This window comes from Pseudorasbora parva, chromosome 25 (assembly GCF_024679245.1).
Source record: "Pseudorasbora parva isolate DD20220531a chromosome 25, ASM2467924v1, whole genome shotgun sequence".
Classification (NCBI taxonomy): Eukaryota; Metazoa; Chordata; class Actinopteri; order Cypriniformes; family Gobionidae; genus Pseudorasbora; species Pseudorasbora parva.
Window position 1 is genome coordinate 26,507,068 of NC_090196.1, and position 17,451 is coordinate 26,524,518.

The following is a 17,451-nucleotide window of genomic DNA, read 5'->3' on the forward strand; positions in this document are numbered from 1 at the left end:
ACCTCTAACTGACATTCCCACTCGAGATCAGGCGTGTATAAGAGTTTATCCGCTAGATCCGCAGGTAAGATCGCATAGTATTCGCGTGCAGCATGTAAATACATTGCCTCTGGTCTATTCTTCAATACAAACGCGCGATCAAGCCACAGAAAGCACCTTTCTTACGTTTAAAATCATTATAATGCACTTCTAACGCTTTTTGAAACGGCTTACCTGTTCGTGGCAAGGATTTTAAACGAGAAAGCGGTCACGGGACATTGTATATTTACCCGTTATTTCCTCCCGAAAGACGTCTGTGATCCTGTGCGAGAGCTTGAGAATGGAGCAGAGCATTGTGGGAAATGAAGTTTTCTGACTGCTGAGGCGCACTGGCCTCTGATTGGTTCGATTATTGGTGGCGTTAAATGGGACAAATATATACAGATGATTTATCATTATTTGAAGAAGTGTAGGTTTATTTTTGAAAGTCAATTTCTGTATAGACAGACAGGCAGTCAGATAGATAGATAGATAGATAGATAGATAGATAGATAGATAGATAGATAGATAGATAGATAGATAGATAGATAGATAGATAGATAGATAGATAGATAGATAGATAGATAGATAGATAGATAGATAGATAGATAGATATTCAACGGACGTTGGATGTGACTGGACTTATATGGTAAAGATGAGCAAATGAGGCGAAGCGTCGCGTTCAACAGTCTCCAGAGCTGGCAGAGGCGCGTTACTCATGAATATTGATGAAGTAACAAGACCGTTTGACCAGTAAGATTCGGCAGCGTCATCATCGCGCATCAAAACCAGGAAGTGTACAGGCAGAACAGTCGAGAACAGAGTGAACAGAACTACTGCAACTATTTGGACCATTTGAAATATCTTACAGCGTTTTTAAAAGAAACAAACAGTGTAGACTGTATTACAACCACCGACTTTTTTTTTAATCTGAAAAGCGAAAACAAAGACGCAGAGAAAGGTGAGATTGTATCATGTATCTGTATAGTCAGGATGTAACTTCACCATAGTTACTGTTACAGCTCTAGACAGATGTTATGATTCCTGTATATTATACTACACGTTATGCAATGTGTATTATTTGAAAAAAAAAACATTTCACATAATTCTGTACGTAATACATAATTCAACGATGTTGTTTGTTTCCTCTTATTCTCCTTTATTTTTATATTAATTTGTATTGAACAACTGTGCCTATTCAGTATGGTGCGATTTCAGTAGTCCCAGTCAAGTGCCAAAAAAGATCTGTTCTATTGTATTTTGTTTCCAAATGTAATGTGTTTGAATATTTAGATGACCCAGGACTCATCTGCACTGAGGGAGGAAGGAAACAGCCATTTTAAAGCCGGTGATGTGCAACAAGCTCTCAGCTGCTACACCAAAGCTCTGAAGATCAGCGACTGTCAATCTGAAAGTGCAGTTCTTTACCGCAACCGGGCAGCATGCTATCTTAAAATTGAGGACTATACCAAAGCAGAGGCAGATGCTGCCAAAGGTAAAAATTATTTTAGGGTGGGTATTACCTTCATCAGCTATCTCATGTTCATCACTCTAACCGAGTTGTGTTCCTCAAGCTTTGGACGTAGATCCAGGTGACATCAAGGCCCGATTCCGTCGAGCGCAGGCTCTGCAGAAGCTCGGACGGTTGGATCAGGCGTTTATGGACACTCAGAAATGTGCACAGCTGGAACCCAAGAATAAAGCTTTCCAAGATCTGCTTAGACAGCTAGGAGCACAGATCCAGCAGAAGGTTGGCGGTTATGAGGGATGCTTGCTAAAAAAACATATCACTGCTATGTGTTTATGATCTGAACATGAAGACATATTGTGTGTATACATAGGCAACGCAGCTCTCCTCCACAGACTCACGAGTTCAACAGATGTTTAAACTCCTTCTGGACAGCTCAGCACCGATTTCAGACAGACAGAAGGTGGGCAAGACTACATTTAAATGTATTATGACTTTTAAAATGCAGTTTTTGAGATGTTCACTGCTTATCTTCCCCTTTTTAGGCTGCACAGAATCTGGTGTTTCTTTCACGGGAGGACGCAGGCGCCGAGCAGATTTTCAGGAATGATGGAGTCAAACTTATCCAGAAGCTTCTTGAGTCTAAGCAGGAGGAGCTGATCCTTTCTGCTCTCAGAACTCTGGTTGGCCTGTGTACCGGACACCAGTCGAGGGTGAATAACTTTCCATTATAATCAAGTTTGATAGTTAAGCTGATAAGCTCACAGGTGTCGTATCTAAAGCTTCTCATATTTTGCAAATGGTTGTGTTCGTAGACCATGGCCATTGTGAACGAGCTGGGTATGGACAGGTTGTGTGGCGTCATGGGTTCTGCAGCTTCCACCGTGTCTCTTTCAGCATGCCATCTGCTCCAGGTGATGTTTGAGGCTCTTACGGAGGGCATGAACAAAGAGATCAGAGGGAAAGACGAAGCCATATTGCCAGGTGAGATCGACCTTCACTTTGATAGCGCAGTTCAGCGACCTACTTTAAGCCCATGACAAGACCAGAAATAATTTCCTGCAGAGAATTTCTGTTCTACTTCTTTAAGACTGGGTTATGGCAGTGTAAAGTCTAAAATTAGTGTTTATGGTCGTTATTGCAACATAATGTAATATTATGTGAAGCAGAGGTGGATTTATATCACCTTGAAGAGGTCTATTTTGTGTAAATGATTGGCTTTCAGTACATTATCACACTTTACATGACTACTCAAATAAGTACATAGGTGAATGACAGAAGATAATTTTTTTTTACAAGTTTAGGACTTTCTATACTTATGAGAGTATGGTATATTTAATAAAAATGTCATTCCTGGGTAATTGTAATGAGTTTTAAAATGAATTACATTTATATATTTGTTTGCATATACAGATTTGCTGATATCCATAATTGGAGCTCAGCAAAAAAATAGTGCTTGTAAAACTAAATTTAATCACAATTAATATAAATAATTTGGGATTTCATATAGACATGGGCTAATTTTTTGCTGATGATAATTCAAAATTCAGAACCAAATCTGGGGGGGGGGGGGGAAGCTGGAAAATGTTTAAAAATGTTTTCCAATGAAGTAAATAAGACTTGATTTATTATTAACTCAACAGACAATATAATTGTATAATCTAACACACAAATATGTGTTTAATGAATTGCCTGTGTCATTAGCCGGAATGACATACAGCTAGATGAAAGGACAATCTGCAATAGTTGTCAGAATAACCATGAAAACCATCCCCATATATACACTTTTCGAAATAATATATTCATTTCAAGATGTAACATTAACATGATGGTAATTTAAACGTAGCCTTTGTAAAAATATAAAGCAAAAAAATGTAACAACTAGTATTTTTCAAGTCGACTAGCAGCAACACTATGGTTTAATCGACTTGTCGGCTATTCTTGCACATCCCTAATAATAACTATGTCGAAAAGTTCGCAAATATTAATTAAAAACTAGATTGTTATACATAAGTCATTCTGGATAATGGATGACATGTCCTGGCTGACAGGTTTTTTTTGTTATCCAAGAATGATAGGTTGTTATCCTGGAATGAGAAAACAAATATTTTTTCTTTATAATCAGGCACTAACTTCTTGTGGGAAAACTACAACATAGCTATCATCACTTTAAGTTTATCTTAATAGAGAGTTGTTTTTATATAAATACATTATAAACATTTATTAGGAATATCCAAAAGGACACATGATATTGCTACAAAGTGCACCAGTGACCGAAAAGGTCAAAATATCAGCATTTTAAGAGATGCTTACTGGCCTTTGCACATGTTTTGGGGCTCCTTCAGGGTCTTCTTTTGATACAATATTATGTCACATGACATGCCAAATTGCATTACGGTGCAGTACATGGTCCAAAATGGTCATTTATGAAAAGGTCAATTTGGAGACAAAAGTCCTTCTGTCATAAAAATGTAAATGAGCTAAATATTATCACTATATTTGTAAGCATCATTGAACATTTCAATACAATTATACCCAAGTAGATTATAAATTACTTTTATTCATTTTTTATTTACTTTTTTGTCATATTTTTGTATTCAGATTTTACCTGAAATTACATTTTGGGACTTTTGAGCTCAATAGTTCCTTAAAGATGAATTATTTATAATAAATACTCACATGAGTAATTAAGAGGAGGAAGTCGAGTCATTTAATGTAATGTATTTAAAAATGTATATATTTTTTATATTATGAATGTTTTGGACAGCAGAATTGACATGCCATGTCATTGACCCAAAAATACAAATATGTTGTATTTTGATGTAATTTTGATCAAACGTACATTAAATATTGATTTTGAGTTTTTGATTGCATTACACAAGAACAAACAGTGATATGAAATATAATCAAATGAAAAACTAGCACAGCTGGGACAGCAAAATTGAAAAATGAATTATTTATATTTCTTCCAGTCTGCAAACCTTTTAAACAGTCTTCAAAACTTAATATAAAATAAAACAAAACAAAAACGTATAAAAATTAGCTGTAGGAAATTGCTCTAACAGTACAAGCAAAACACCCCTTGGTATTATATTAATACTATTAAACATTTCTGTTTTCTTCTGGATATGATATATGCAAATAACTGAAAATTACATTTTGAAAATGCTTTGCATGTGTTGCAGAACCCTCCCGCGAGCTGCGTTCCATGTTGCGTCATCTAATCGAGATGCTCCCTGCATCCAGCGTGTCTGGAGGCGGACGTGACAGCGCCATCAACCTGCTGGTCAAACAGGTGCCACGGAAATCTTTGAAAAACCCAGACAACTCCCTCACACTGTGGGTCATCGACCAGGGTACGTTTGACCACAAGATTTGCTCTCATTTGAGATTTAAGGTCCCGATATAATTACGGCAAAAATATTTGTTGTTCTTTGCTTAGGGGTAAAAACGGAAGTTTGAAATATGGGACCTGCGATATACTGTAAGACAATGCCCACAGTAATGAGAGCAGCGTTTAGATGAATATGTAAATATGCGCTGCACGCTTTCCTCTCAATAATAAAATAAACACAATTTTTATTTTATAAAGCATAAGAAAAGCATTTGATCATGTGGATATTTTTGTACAAGCTCTGCAATTCGGCACTCTAGTAAAGTCACGTCATGTTTATTTATAAAGCACATTATACAATAAATTGCTTAAAGTCAAGCAGCTTTACCATATTAAACATGAAAAACAGTGTCAGTGTGTTCATCAGAAGTACAACTTCATTTCTACTACAAAGCGGATTTCCAGTGTGTTCATATTTTCACTCGTGGACGTCTGACCTTGGCGGACTGAACAGGAGAAATTAACTGGAAAATATTTTAACGTTAAAGATGGCTAAGACTCCACACACTTATCTATTATGTAATTGCCACAGGCCAATGGTAGTACAAAGGTATTTACCAGCGAACTTTTCCGGAAAGTATCATAGTGTGAATGCATGTTTGTTAAAGGAGTAGTTCACTTTAAAATGAAAATTACCCCATGATTCACTCACCCTTAAGCCTTTCTAGGTGTACGTGACTTTCTTCTTTATGATGACACAATCTGAGTTATTTTAATAAATATCCTGACACTTCCACGCTTTATAATGGTAGTGACCATGGTAGGGTCCATTGAGTTTGAAGCATAGACTGTAAAAAAATATGGACGTAGTGTCTGTAACGTCACCCATAGGATTCTGAAGAGCAGTTCTGAAGCGTGAAATAGAGACGAGCTGGCCATTGCCATCTTGGCAGCACGTCACATACGTATAATAGAAAATGGGCAAAGAGGCTGGATGTGGGTGAGCTGAGGAGACATCTAACTGACAACAGACAAATGACTATCCACCTATCACTCAAATTGGCCACACCCCTTAATTATGCAGAACTTTAAGGCTTAATATAATGTAAACGAATGAGTTATAAAAAAATTAACCCCCCTCACAGTTGTCATGAAGGGCAAAATTAGCCTTATAGGCCAAAACCTCAATTTTTATTAAGCTGTAAACATGTTTTTTTTTTTCTGCTGTAAAGATGGGCGTTTTAAAGGGTTAGTTCACCCAAAAATGAAAATGATATCATTAATTACTCGCCCTCATGTCTTTCGACACCCGTAAGACCTTCGTTCATCTTCGGAACACAAATGAAGATAATTTTGATGAAAGCTGATGGCTGAGAAAGGCTTCAGAAAGGCCTCCATTGGCATTCAGTACACTTCCACTGACCCACTCACAAGACCCATAAAGGCACTAAAGACGTCGTTACAAAGTCCATCTCACTACAGTGGCTGTACAATAATTTTACAATGCGGTGAAAATAGTTATCGTGTGCACAAAAATCAAAATAACGACTTTATCCACCAAGTTAGTGACGTGAACTTGACGCATGCGCGAGAAAATGACGCAGCTCCACCGGTTTGAATAGATGACCCGGAAGAGGAGGAGCGCCGCTATCGCGTGAGTGCACGTCCGAGACCTACACGGAAGACAATATCTTGGCGGATAAAGTCATTATTTTGATTTTTTTTTGCACACAATAATTATTCTCGTCGCTTGGTAAAATTATTGTACAGCCACTGTAGTGAGATGGACTTTGTAACGAAGTCTTTAGTGCCTTTATGGGTCTTGTGAGTGGGTCAGTGGAAATGTTCTGAATGCCAATGGAGGCCTTTCTGAAGCCTTTCTCAGCCATCAGCTTTCAACAAAAATATCTTCATTTGTGTTCCGAAGAAGAACGAAGGTCTTGCAGGTGTCCAACGACATGAGGGTGAGTAATTAATGAAATAATTTTCATTTGTGGCTGAACTAACCCCTTTAACATGGGGCTCAATAAGATTCTACTCCCGTCTGGAGCCTGTTCCTAGTGGCCAGTCGAGGAATTGCAGTTTCAGTTACTTCCGTATTGGCTTCAAGAGAGATTGTGGGAGGCTGCCACTTAGTTTGAAGCTTAAAAAGTGTTTACATCCATTATAAAAGTGCTCCACGCAGCTCTGGGGATTAATAAAGGCCGTTTGAAGAGAATCGATCAAGCTATAAAAAAATATATATTAAAAAAAATGAACAGATTATTTCATGGTTTTCCTTTTCCTTTTAGGGTTAAAGAAGATTCTAGAAGTAGCAGGAACTGTTCCTGAGGTCGAGGGTGGGCTGCCGCTCACAGACAACACTCCCATGAGCTGCTCCGTTCTACTCAATAAGCTTTATGACGACCTGAAGAGTGATAAAGAGAGGGAAAACTTCGGCAAGCTCTGTGAGGAATATGTCCAGTAAGTGACATAAGTTATGTCATATATACTATATTATATTATATCTGTTATTGCATGGTAGAAACTAGTTAAAAATGTACATTTTCTTTTTACCGTCCATTCACGTTTTCTGCAGGCATCACTTTGGCAGCTCAGATATGGAGAGGAAACTGCGAGCGATACAGACGGTCTCTGTACTGCTGCAGGGCCCCAGTGATGTGGGAAACCTCACCCTGGAGCTGAGCGGGATCATGGAAGCCGTCATCTCCCTGTGTGCGTCCGAAAACATCACTCACCAGCAGGTGGCAGTGGAGGCGCTCATTCACGCTGCAGGCAAAGCCAAGAGAGCGTCATTCATCACAGCCAATGGTGTGGCTCTGCTGAAAGACCTGTACAAGAAAAGCGATAATGACCGAATACGTGTGCGAGCGCTGGTGGTGAGCATTCAGACTCGAAGACATCTGTGTTTTGAGTTGTCATTTGTTTGCTGAGTTCTTTATGGGACCCCTGTGTGTGTGTGTGTGTGTGTTTTCTAGGGGTTGTGCAAACTTGGCTCTGCTGGAGGCACCGATTTCAGCATGAAGCAGTTTGCAGAAGGGTCAACACTTAAACTCGCCAAGCAGTGCAGGAAGTAGGTTCTGAGCTTTGCTAATAGCATCGTAGCGATCAGTTTTGCGTATTAGACAACCACTCACATTTCATTCAGTGAAGTAAAAAATCTAGTTTAAATGGGTTTTCAAACTGAGGTCAGAAGGCTGAAAAAAATGAGATTTAGTTAAATGTTTTAGGCACTGTCAATTTTAACATATTTACTTTATATCTTAAATATTTCATATATTTAGAATATTTGTTTATTAATGTATTATTTATTGATAATCAGCAGTTTTATTATTTTTAAAATATGTAATTATTATTTGATTTATTATTTTAAGTATTTATTTTATATTACATTATACGATAATATTATATACAATGAAAAATATTAAATTATGTAATATTAGAAGCTACATATATTTTGTCTTATAGACCTGAAACATTGCACATTTTTCACACATTAACATAGTGTTGCCTTTATGTTTTAAATTTAAATTTGGGGAGTTTTTACTGATCAGAATCTGCTCGTGTTGAGCTGCATGTTCCAGTAGCATGAAACCTATACAAGACATGTTAGTTTTGCAGCTGCAGCAAAAGCAATTTTTGCATGGGAGTGCATATGTTAATTTGACCCTTTAAAAAAGTAGGTTGCTCTATAATTGCAAAGGTGTTCTGTGCAGGTGGCCTTCAGCTGTCGTTCTCTTCCAGGTGGCTCTGCAACGAAGCACTTCCTCCAACATCCCGGCGCTGGGCCATCGAGGGCCTGGCCTACCTAACGCTGGACGCCGATGTGAAAGAGGACCTGGTGGAGGATAAGAAAGCCCTTCAGGCCATGTTTGAGCTGGCTAAGGTACCGCCCTTCCTACTGTTTTGGAGATACACATCCCCCATTATACTAATGCTTGACAGCTACAGCAACTCCCTCATGTTCTCGTTTGTCTTCGCAGTCTGAGGACAAAACAGTGTTATTTGCCGTGGCCTCTACACTGGTTAACTGCACCAACAGCTATGATGTTGAGAAACCAGACCCTCAGATGGTGGAACTAGCTAAATATGCTAAACAACACGTACCTGAGGAGCATCCAAAGGTAACACATATAACCCTGAAAATGAACGTACTATCAGCATTTGTGTAAATTGATTCAATTTGTCATTTCAAACCCATATCACAATTTTTTTCTGTGTTCACACTGCTCTCTTCTGTACAACAAAACTAAAAAGCACCATAAATGTGGTCCTTGCATCATATTTATTTGCGAATAACAGACCAAAAGTCATTATTTGCTCATCTCTTTCCTGTTGTTTTGGAAGAAAGAAAGTCGTACATGTTTGAAACGACACAAGGGGGAATAAATTACCAAATTTTTACATGCGTTTTCTCAATGTGTTTTCGTGTAGGATGCTCAATCGTTTGTAGAGAAGAGGGTGGTGAAGCTCCTGGAGGCTGGGGTGGTGTCAGCATTGGTTTGTATGGTGAAACAGGAGAGTCCCGCCCTCACGGAAGCCTGCAGAGAGTGTATCGCCAGGTCTGTCCAATTTGATGCTCAGTCAATTTGTAAAAGTCTGGCAGAATTCAAAGGCAGCTACTGTAACGTACTTTAATTGCACTCCACTTTTGGCCCTTTCCCACTGCTGGCACAACTACTGTCCCAAATTTAGATTAAGCCTTTATCAATTTGCTCCATCAGGGGAGATTGTTTGAAAATGGATTTTAGTGTGCAAAATGGTTGATTTCTGTCCAAGGAAATGGCCCTTTTATTAGATGAAATGAGTGACTCTTTCTCTTCCTGACAGGGTGATTTTGGCTCTGGTGGAAAGACATGAGGACAGAGGTTTAGTTGTGGCACAAGGAGGAGGAAAAGTAAGAATATTCTCTCATGGTGGTTAAGCATCGGTTCCTTCCAGGACCAGAATAAGAACATTTCACACCATTATTATAATACTGTACAGTTAAAGGTTACACTTTATTTTATTTTTTAGCTTTATTTTAATGTGATGTGGTTACATTGTACTTACTGAAATAAGTATTGAGTAATATTAATTAACTACATGTACTCACTATCGAGTTATGTGGGGTTTGTTTTTAGGGTTAGTTTCTTGTAATTATGCATAATTTACTGATATTACTATAATAAGTACATGTTGTAACTACGTCATCTTAAAATAAAGAGCTTGTGGTTGGTAAGATTGTTTTTTTTTTTTTAGGTCTCTTATGCTTACTCCGTTTATTAAAGCAAAAATACAGTAAAAACTAAAATTGCGATATAATATTCCAATTTAAAAATAACTTCTATTTTATTTGAATATATTTTAGCAGTGTCACATGATCCTACAGAAATCATTCTAATTTGCTGATTTGCTGCTCAAGCAACATTTCTTCTTCATTATTATCAATGTTGAAACAGTTGTGCTGCTTTATATTTTGGTCAAAACCTTGATATGTTCTTTTCAGGATTCTAGAAAGTTCAAAAAACAGCATTTATTTGAAATAGAAATCTTTTGTCAAATTATAAATGTCTTTACTGTCACTTTTGATCAATTTTATATATCCTTGATGAATAAAAGGATTAATTTTCTTTTTAAAAAAAGATACTATATATATATAGTTTGTATATATATATATATATATATATATATATATATATATATATATATATATATATATATATATATATATATATATATATATATATATAACTGGTCACAAACTTTTGAATGGTTTGCTTGTTTTTCTTGATGCAGGCCTTACTACCTTTGGTTTCTGAGAGCACAGATCGGGGTAAGATCAAAGCAGCACAAGCTCTAGCCAAGATCACCATCACATCCAACCCTGAGATCGCATTTCCAGGCGAGAGAGTATGTCAGCACCCTATTTAACCCTTCTTAATGATTTCAGTCGGGAATTAAATGTATAACATGATGAATTATGTGTTTGTGCAGGTCTATGAGGTGGTGAGACCCCTGGTCAGTCTTTTGGCGCTTGACTGCACGATGCTACAGAACTTTGAGGCTCTGATGGCCCTCACCAACCTGGCTGGCTTCAGTGAGAGACTCAGGTTAGCCGTCAGCAACTGAAATGTATTTGTGACGTACATTAGAGGGAAAATGCTTCTCGAACAAGAAAAAATGAAGGGCGAGACTTGGTTGTGTCCATCAGGAATTGATTGGATGGTTGTGGTTTGTTATTGGTCGATCTCATGTGAGTGACAGGTTGTCCCACCCTTGGTGTCCATAAACTTGTGACTTTAAGAACAACCCCCAGTCAAACCACATTTCAACCCCACAGGCAGAAGATCATTAAGGAGAAAGCCGTGCCTAAAATAGAGGGCTACATGTTTGAGGAGCACGAGATGGTCCGTGCTGCCGCCACAGAGTGTATGTGCAATCTGGCCTTAAGCGATGAGGTACGTCATTTGACGGTATTCAGTTTTTGGACCTAATTTTGAGCTAATTCCTTCTGGGAAAAGACTGGTTTTTATGGTTTTGTTTGATGCATCAGGTGCAGAAGTGTTACCTGGTTAAGGACAGTGACCGTCTCAAGTTGCTGGTGCTCTACAGTGGCGAAGATGACGAGCGACTGAGGAAGGCTGCGTCGGGCACGCTGGCCGTGCTGACAGGGGAAATGTCCGAGCTGTGTACACGTATTCCTGACACAGTGAGTACCGCTTTGAGTCTTACTTGATTAACGTGCCTCCATTGTGTATTTTTAAAGGCTCCTAATTTTGAAATAATTTTGAAGCTTCCAACAATAGTTTTACAAGCATTCAAGGTCAAAAAACACACACAATTTTCTCATACTATACATTGCACATCACCTAATTTCTCACAGTTTCTGAAACGGTTTGATCAAGGATCCGGTCTTTCTAAACCCCTTCTTTCCGTGAGCCTGCTCTGCAGTGTGTGTCAGAAACTAAATCTCCATTACCATAACTGAACTTTAGCTCTGGATCTTCCTCAGCACTTGTAAACACGAATAGTGTGATATGAACAGTAACGACAGTATCGGTTTTCCCATGTCAATTTGAGGCAGAGTCCTCATCCTTTAGACATGCTTCAAAGTGGATTGGCTTTCACAGCACAGAACATGGCGTCTTCTCGACATGTCGACAACACGAACCAAAGTCTCCAGTGCTTGAGGGTCAAAGTAGACGTTCATGGGCAGCCAATGAAGACCATAGGCTGGCATTATGCAAATTTGTTACAAACCTACATGGGTTCAAGAAGGAAGAAAGACTGGAATTACCCATGACTCGTTTCAGGCAGAATCTGTTCTTTTTTTGTGAGACAATAGCTGTGTTCTCATTACCCTACAAGTTGCGCAAATTGAAATTGAAAATTGAAAATACACCGAAAACTAAAAACAATTTTTTCAGGCAATTCAAAAAAGTAATATTTCGCAAAACTGCTAAGTTTTTAAAGGGTCACCTGGCATACTTAAGTCACATGATCATTCTTTAAAGATGGCACTGTATGTTTGGATAGAAGATGAGACGGAGTTCTTTAGTAAACTCATAATAGACAAATGAACGGAATACTTGATTCTAAACAACAAAGAAAGGCCACAATTTATCAAGACCTCATGCAGATATGAGAGAGAAACACCCAGACGTGGCCCCTTCCAAATATGAGGGGCTTTCCATCCCATTAATTCTTGGATAACACGCCTATGGCTAGTGTGTAAGTAGTAGTGACTGGGATATACGTAAACCTACCAACATCCGTCACCATGATTTTGGTAATGACTCATGGTGTGATGTTTTAGTCGCTTAGCATCAGTTAATGGAATCGTTGTCATTTCGCAATAGTTTTTGATCGACATTTAGAAAATATCACAAAAGTTTTGTGCAGATCTTTAATGGAAACCCGGCTAATAACTCAGAGCAGTCCACATAAAAAGCTATTTTACACACTAGATGATGGGTAATATCCAAAAAAGCATAATATGGGCACTTTAAGAATTCTCACATTCTTCATCTCAATCCCCCTCCTTTTCTCTAGACGAGTCACTGGCTGGAGATCTTCCAGGCTCTGCTGCTCAGCGAAAGTCAGGAACTGCGGCATCGTGGGGCGGTCATCATTATGAACATCATGCAGGCAGACAAAAGTCTGGCAGAGAAAGTCATTGAGAGTGAGGCACTGGAGATCCTGTCTGTCCTGGCTAAAGGAGACGATCCCAAGCAGGACTCCGTTCGGAAAGCCGCCCAGCGCTGCTTGGATCTGGCCATTGAGTACGGACTCATCCGAAACAACGAGGGAGGAGCTAATGGTAATTCGATGTGATGCAGTCTAATGAGGGGTTTTGGAGCCTTTTATCCATTGGGATAGAAACGTAGCACACATTTCATACTGTCTAAAGAGACCAAATATTGAGTTTGTTCACTTCCACTCCATTACGTGCACTCAATTTATTTTACATGCACATTCCAAGATATTATATGATACTCTACTTACATGTGTGAAGAGCACACACTCAAAGAATTAATCATATGTTATTTATTCTTTGGCACATTTGTTTGACTGCCTTACCATGTATATTCAAGTCTTAATTGTTGAATGTGAAAAGATGTATTCTGGTTTTTATATAAACACTACTTTTGTTTGAGGTGTGGGGGTTTTGTTTTTATTCTTGCTTTTGTTTGCTCACAGATCACAGATTAAGTAGATTTGGTTGGGTTTAAACATGTTGAATTTTTCACACTGTTTTACAACGTGTGTGTGTGTGTGTGTGTGTGTGTGTGTGTGTGTGTGTGTGTGTGTGTGTGTGTGTGTGTGTGTGTGTGTGTGTGTGTGTGTTCGTGTTCTAAAAAAATTATAATTTATGTATTTCCTCTTACATGGGAGTCAAAGGCCATTTTCTAGTGGAATTTTGCTCATATAGTACAACTAATATTACATGTTTTTTAATAGGTGAAAATCCTTGATTTTTAAAGTGACATTGCTGTTAATTAAGAGGAGTTATCATTAAAACTGAAAAAAACATTAATTTAATTGACATAAAACATATTTTGTTGAAATAAACATTTTAATTGTTTTTTTTTAAATAGAACACACAAAACTTTTTAGTTGGGTCACTTTTGATGTTATTTCCAAATATATGCATATTTAACAAAATTATTATTTGCATACACTACCATTCAAATGTATGGGATCAGTCAAATGTTTTTAATTTATGTCCCCTGTGTTCACCAAATCTGCATTTATTTTATTAAAAATACAGTAAAAAATAAATTAAAAAAGGTCATATTGTGAAACATTTTTACAATTTAAAATAAATGTTTTCTATTTTTATATATTTTAAAATATAATTGATTCATGTAATGCAACCCTGAGTTTTCAGCAGTCTTCAGTGTTACGTGATCCTATTTATATTATTAAGAACTATTTATTTATTATCAATGTTGGAAAAAAAATATTCTATGACGAACAGAATGTCCAAATGAACAGGATCTAACATAGAAGTTTTACAACATAAATATCTATGCTTAATCAATTTAATGCATCGTTTCTTAGTCAAAGTATCAATGTTCTACAAAACTTCTGAACAATAGTGTTCAAAAGAGGTATAAACTACAAATCGCGTTGGAAAAAACGGCCCGAGCCCTCTCACTCTCCATAGTTCCCAAATGTGTCATATGACTCTTCGTGACCAATCAGAGACGTTCAAGAGTTGTAATTGTATTCTTTCTGCTGCTGAACACGTTGGCATTATCGGAATGGGGAACGGTTGTATACAAGTGAAATGTAACTATGGCTGACTGTTCAATGTTCACCTACACTAACAAAGACTTTATAAATAATGTTTGTTCCGGAAACCAGAACCGCTCCAGATTTGACATCGCGCTGCGGTCCGGATGGACTGAGAGGAAGAACGCCGGGCAGTTCCGGTATCAGCTGGACGATCTGGAGACGCGGATCCTCCCTGGTCCGTGCGGCTACATCGCTCAGCTAAACATCATGAGAGGCGTCGAGAGACGAAAACCGCAGGAGATCCTGAGCGTCCGGCAGAACTTTGACCCAAAGCAGTTCAACTTCAATAAAATCAACCCTAAAGAGCTGCTCTTTGAGCTACTATGTGAAGACCATCAGAATGCTTCGAAACGGAAGTGCAAAGTGATAATAAATGTGAGTCCGCTGGAATTCGGCCACTGTCTGCTCGTGCCTGAACCGGAGCGGTGTCACCCACAGATACTGACCCCTTTGGCGGTCCAGATGGGGATAGAAACGGTTCTGCTGAGCGCTGATCCAGGATTCAGGGTCGGCTTCAACAGCCTTGGTGGGTTTGCCTCAGTTAACCATCTCCATCTCCATGGCTACTACCTAAAGCACCAAATGAGGATTGAGACCTCCCCAGCAGAACTGGTCCTGCCTCAAAAACACTTGTATCGCCTCCTGGACTTCCCAGCTGGCTTTCTGTTCTACACACAGGGGTCAAACCTGGACCAGACAGTCAAGGCTGTATGCAATCTCACTGATATTTTGGTTGACAGGAACATCGCACACAACCTCTTCATCACCCGTGGTTGTCCTCCACAAAGGGACTGTGACCCGTCTTCATCCCGAATCGGGGTGAGGGTTATCATATGGCCCCGGTTGTCTTGTTTTGGGGCCAAAGAAGAGTCCGCCTTCAATGTGGCCCTATGTGAGCTCGCCGGTCACCTTCCCTTCAAAAACAGAGAAGACTATGAGACAATCACTGAGGGCGGAGTACAAGACATCATCCGCAAATATCTGCTGTCTCAAGAAGAATTCACTCAATTGCAAAAGCATATCATGAAATGTTTATAGATGCCACTTTTATTTTAGGCAAAAAATCCTGTATCTAAATGAGAGTTTCAGGGAATATATAATAAATGTTGATGTATTAGCCTAGATCAGATTTTATACACAAATGTGTCATTCTGCCACTTGAAGCTGCTACACTTACATCTGCACTATATACATTATACTAGGGCAGAGCAGAGTGGGGGGAAATGCTACTGTTTTCCCAAAATAACCACTAGATAAGTTTCTGTAGTTGTTATGAGCTACTTTGACCAGAGTGATGCAGAAGTTTTCACTGCGAAGTTTACACTGGTGACGTACCTGAGAGAAAACAGATCTCATGTTAAGTGATATAATTTTTAACAGTGGGGTGGGGTGGGGTGGGGTGGGGAGCTTGCTGTTTTTCAGAACATTACAGTTTTATACGATAAGAGAAGAGAAAGGCCTATTTAATTATATTTTCAGAATGACAACTTTTTCTCTCAAACCTAGTCACTTGGGGTAAAGCGCATCATAAATACTGTAGTCTGAACATCACATTCTATGTTTTTTCCATCAAATGTAATCTAACTAGGTGGTTGAATAAAAATATTTGGACTTTAGATTTAAAAAAAATACCTCACATTGGCATCAGCTAGTTAGTTAGCTGGCCATTTAGCATCACCCCTAACAATATTTTTTAAAAGGGTTGATTTTCTAGATGGTTCATTATTAATAATCATATTTATCTAATGTTATTTTGGCTTGTCTTTTTAATTTCAAGGTAAAACATGCTTGTACTCTGATTTAGCTGTAAACATAAAGCAAATTGCTTTGTCAGAGTGGGAGCATTTTGGGCTATAAATTAATTTTTGTTATAAATCTAATAACATGAAAACTGTAATTTTAACTCGCGACATTTTTCATACTTGGTTTATAATGTATGTCATGCTAGAATAACTATTCTAGACACATTTAACTTTTGTTTCACAGAAAATGTATGGGTGTTTTCCCCCACTCTACCCTAAACATCTGTAATACAATAATTTTATGTGTATGTGTTAATTATATGTGTATTTATTTCATATGTAAAACAATTGTTTGTGTGTGTTTATATATATTTATACAGTCAAACCAAAACAGACACCTTCAACACATTATGACATATTTATTCGGTATGGTTTAGAAAATGGTAATAAAATATGACAAACTCCAAGTTAAACTGAAACAGAACAAATTAATCTTGATAATGTCAGATAACTTTGATAGAAAGATATGTAATAGATTATAATCAACCAATCAGCTGTTGAATTTAAGTACACAATTATATAATACAAATTTAGGTCAACCAATGACCAAGCAATGCTTCATTTTGTTCAGTTTGTGATGTAAAATGTCGCATTAGCAATCAAAGAAAAAACATTTAAGCAAAACATGGCCAGGTCAAAGTTTCTTAATAATTTTGGTCCCAAATTTTGATCAATGGAACTGGTAGTCCACTGTATGAAGAATCTTCGGTGATAATATGTCACAGTTTACTTTATTTTGCTATATTATCACTAACATAAATAAACTAGTACCAAAAAAAATGGTGTCTTCATTTGGTTTGACTATATATAAAAAGGTCACGTGCCATCTACAACAATAAAACAACAAACATTCAAAACAGTGCAACATTTGTTTATTTTAAAAACAAGAATACACATTAATTAATATGAGCACTTGTGTCCATCCTGTAAATGCGACTTTGTCATATGCTGTATGGATTTTGCCATAAATGTTCATTTTCATCTGCAGTCCCTATCATGTGACCGAGTCATCACTTTGTGTGTTTAGTTTGCTGACAGGCATCCAG

The 17,451-nt window shown here is 37.9% G+C and overlaps 2 protein-coding genes across 3 annotated transcripts; both read left to right on the forward strand.

Annotated features, from left to right (window-relative positions):
• The first annotated feature begins 777 nt into the window (after positions 1-777).
• unc45a (unc-45 myosin chaperone A) lies at positions 778-14,812 on the forward strand. Of its 2 annotated transcripts, XM_067437249.1 has the most exons (20): positions 778-979; positions 1,312-1,513; positions 1,593-1,768; positions 1,860-1,949; positions 2,032-2,199; positions 2,302-2,470; positions 4,672-4,842; positions 7,112-7,283; positions 7,399-7,699; positions 7,799-7,893; positions 8,565-8,706; positions 8,804-8,944; positions 9,255-9,382; positions 9,651-9,717; positions 10,599-10,712; positions 10,797-10,912; positions 11,143-11,260; positions 11,356-11,511; positions 12,855-13,122; positions 14,673-14,812. In XM_067437249.1, the coding sequence occupies exons 2-20, from the start codon at positions 1,312-1,314 to the stop codon at positions 14,687-14,689; spliced, it is 2,811 nt and encodes a 936-aa protein (XP_067293350.1). In that variant the 5' UTR covers positions 778-979; the 3' UTR covers positions 14,690-14,812. The 2 variants fall into 2 exon arrangements, with proteins under 2 accessions (XP_067293350.1, XP_067293351.1); XM_067437250.1 differs by lacking the exon at positions 14,673-14,812 and having other exon boundaries at positions 12,855-13,458.
• On the forward strand, positions 14,528-17,339 carry gdpgp1 (GDP-D-glucose phosphorylase 1). Its single transcript, XM_067437252.1, has one exon. The coding sequence runs from the start codon at positions 14,604-14,606 to the stop codon at positions 15,639-15,641; it is 1,038 nt and encodes a 345-aa protein (XP_067293353.1). The 5' UTR covers positions 14,528-14,603; the 3' UTR covers positions 15,642-17,339.
• Positions 17,340-17,451: the final 112 nt, after the last annotated feature.

Excerpts from the sequence above, each read along its gene's own strand:
- gdpgp1 (XM_067437252.1), top strand. The coding sequence starts at position 14,604 with ATGGCTGACTGTTCAATGTTCACCTACACTAACAAAGACTTTATAAAT.
- unc45a (XM_067437249.1), top strand. The coding sequence starts at position 1,312 with ATGACCCAGGACTCATCTGCACTGAGGGAGGAAGGAAACAGCCATTTT. Across the intron at positions 2,471-4,671 it reads AGACGAAGCCATATTGCCAG|AACCCTCCCGCGAGCTGCGT; the intron begins GTGAGATCGACC and ends CATGTGTTGCAG. Across the intron at positions 7,284-7,398 it reads CTCTGTGAGGAATATGTCCA|GCATCACTTTGGCAGCTCAG; the intron begins GTAAGTGACATA and ends CGTTTTCTGCAG.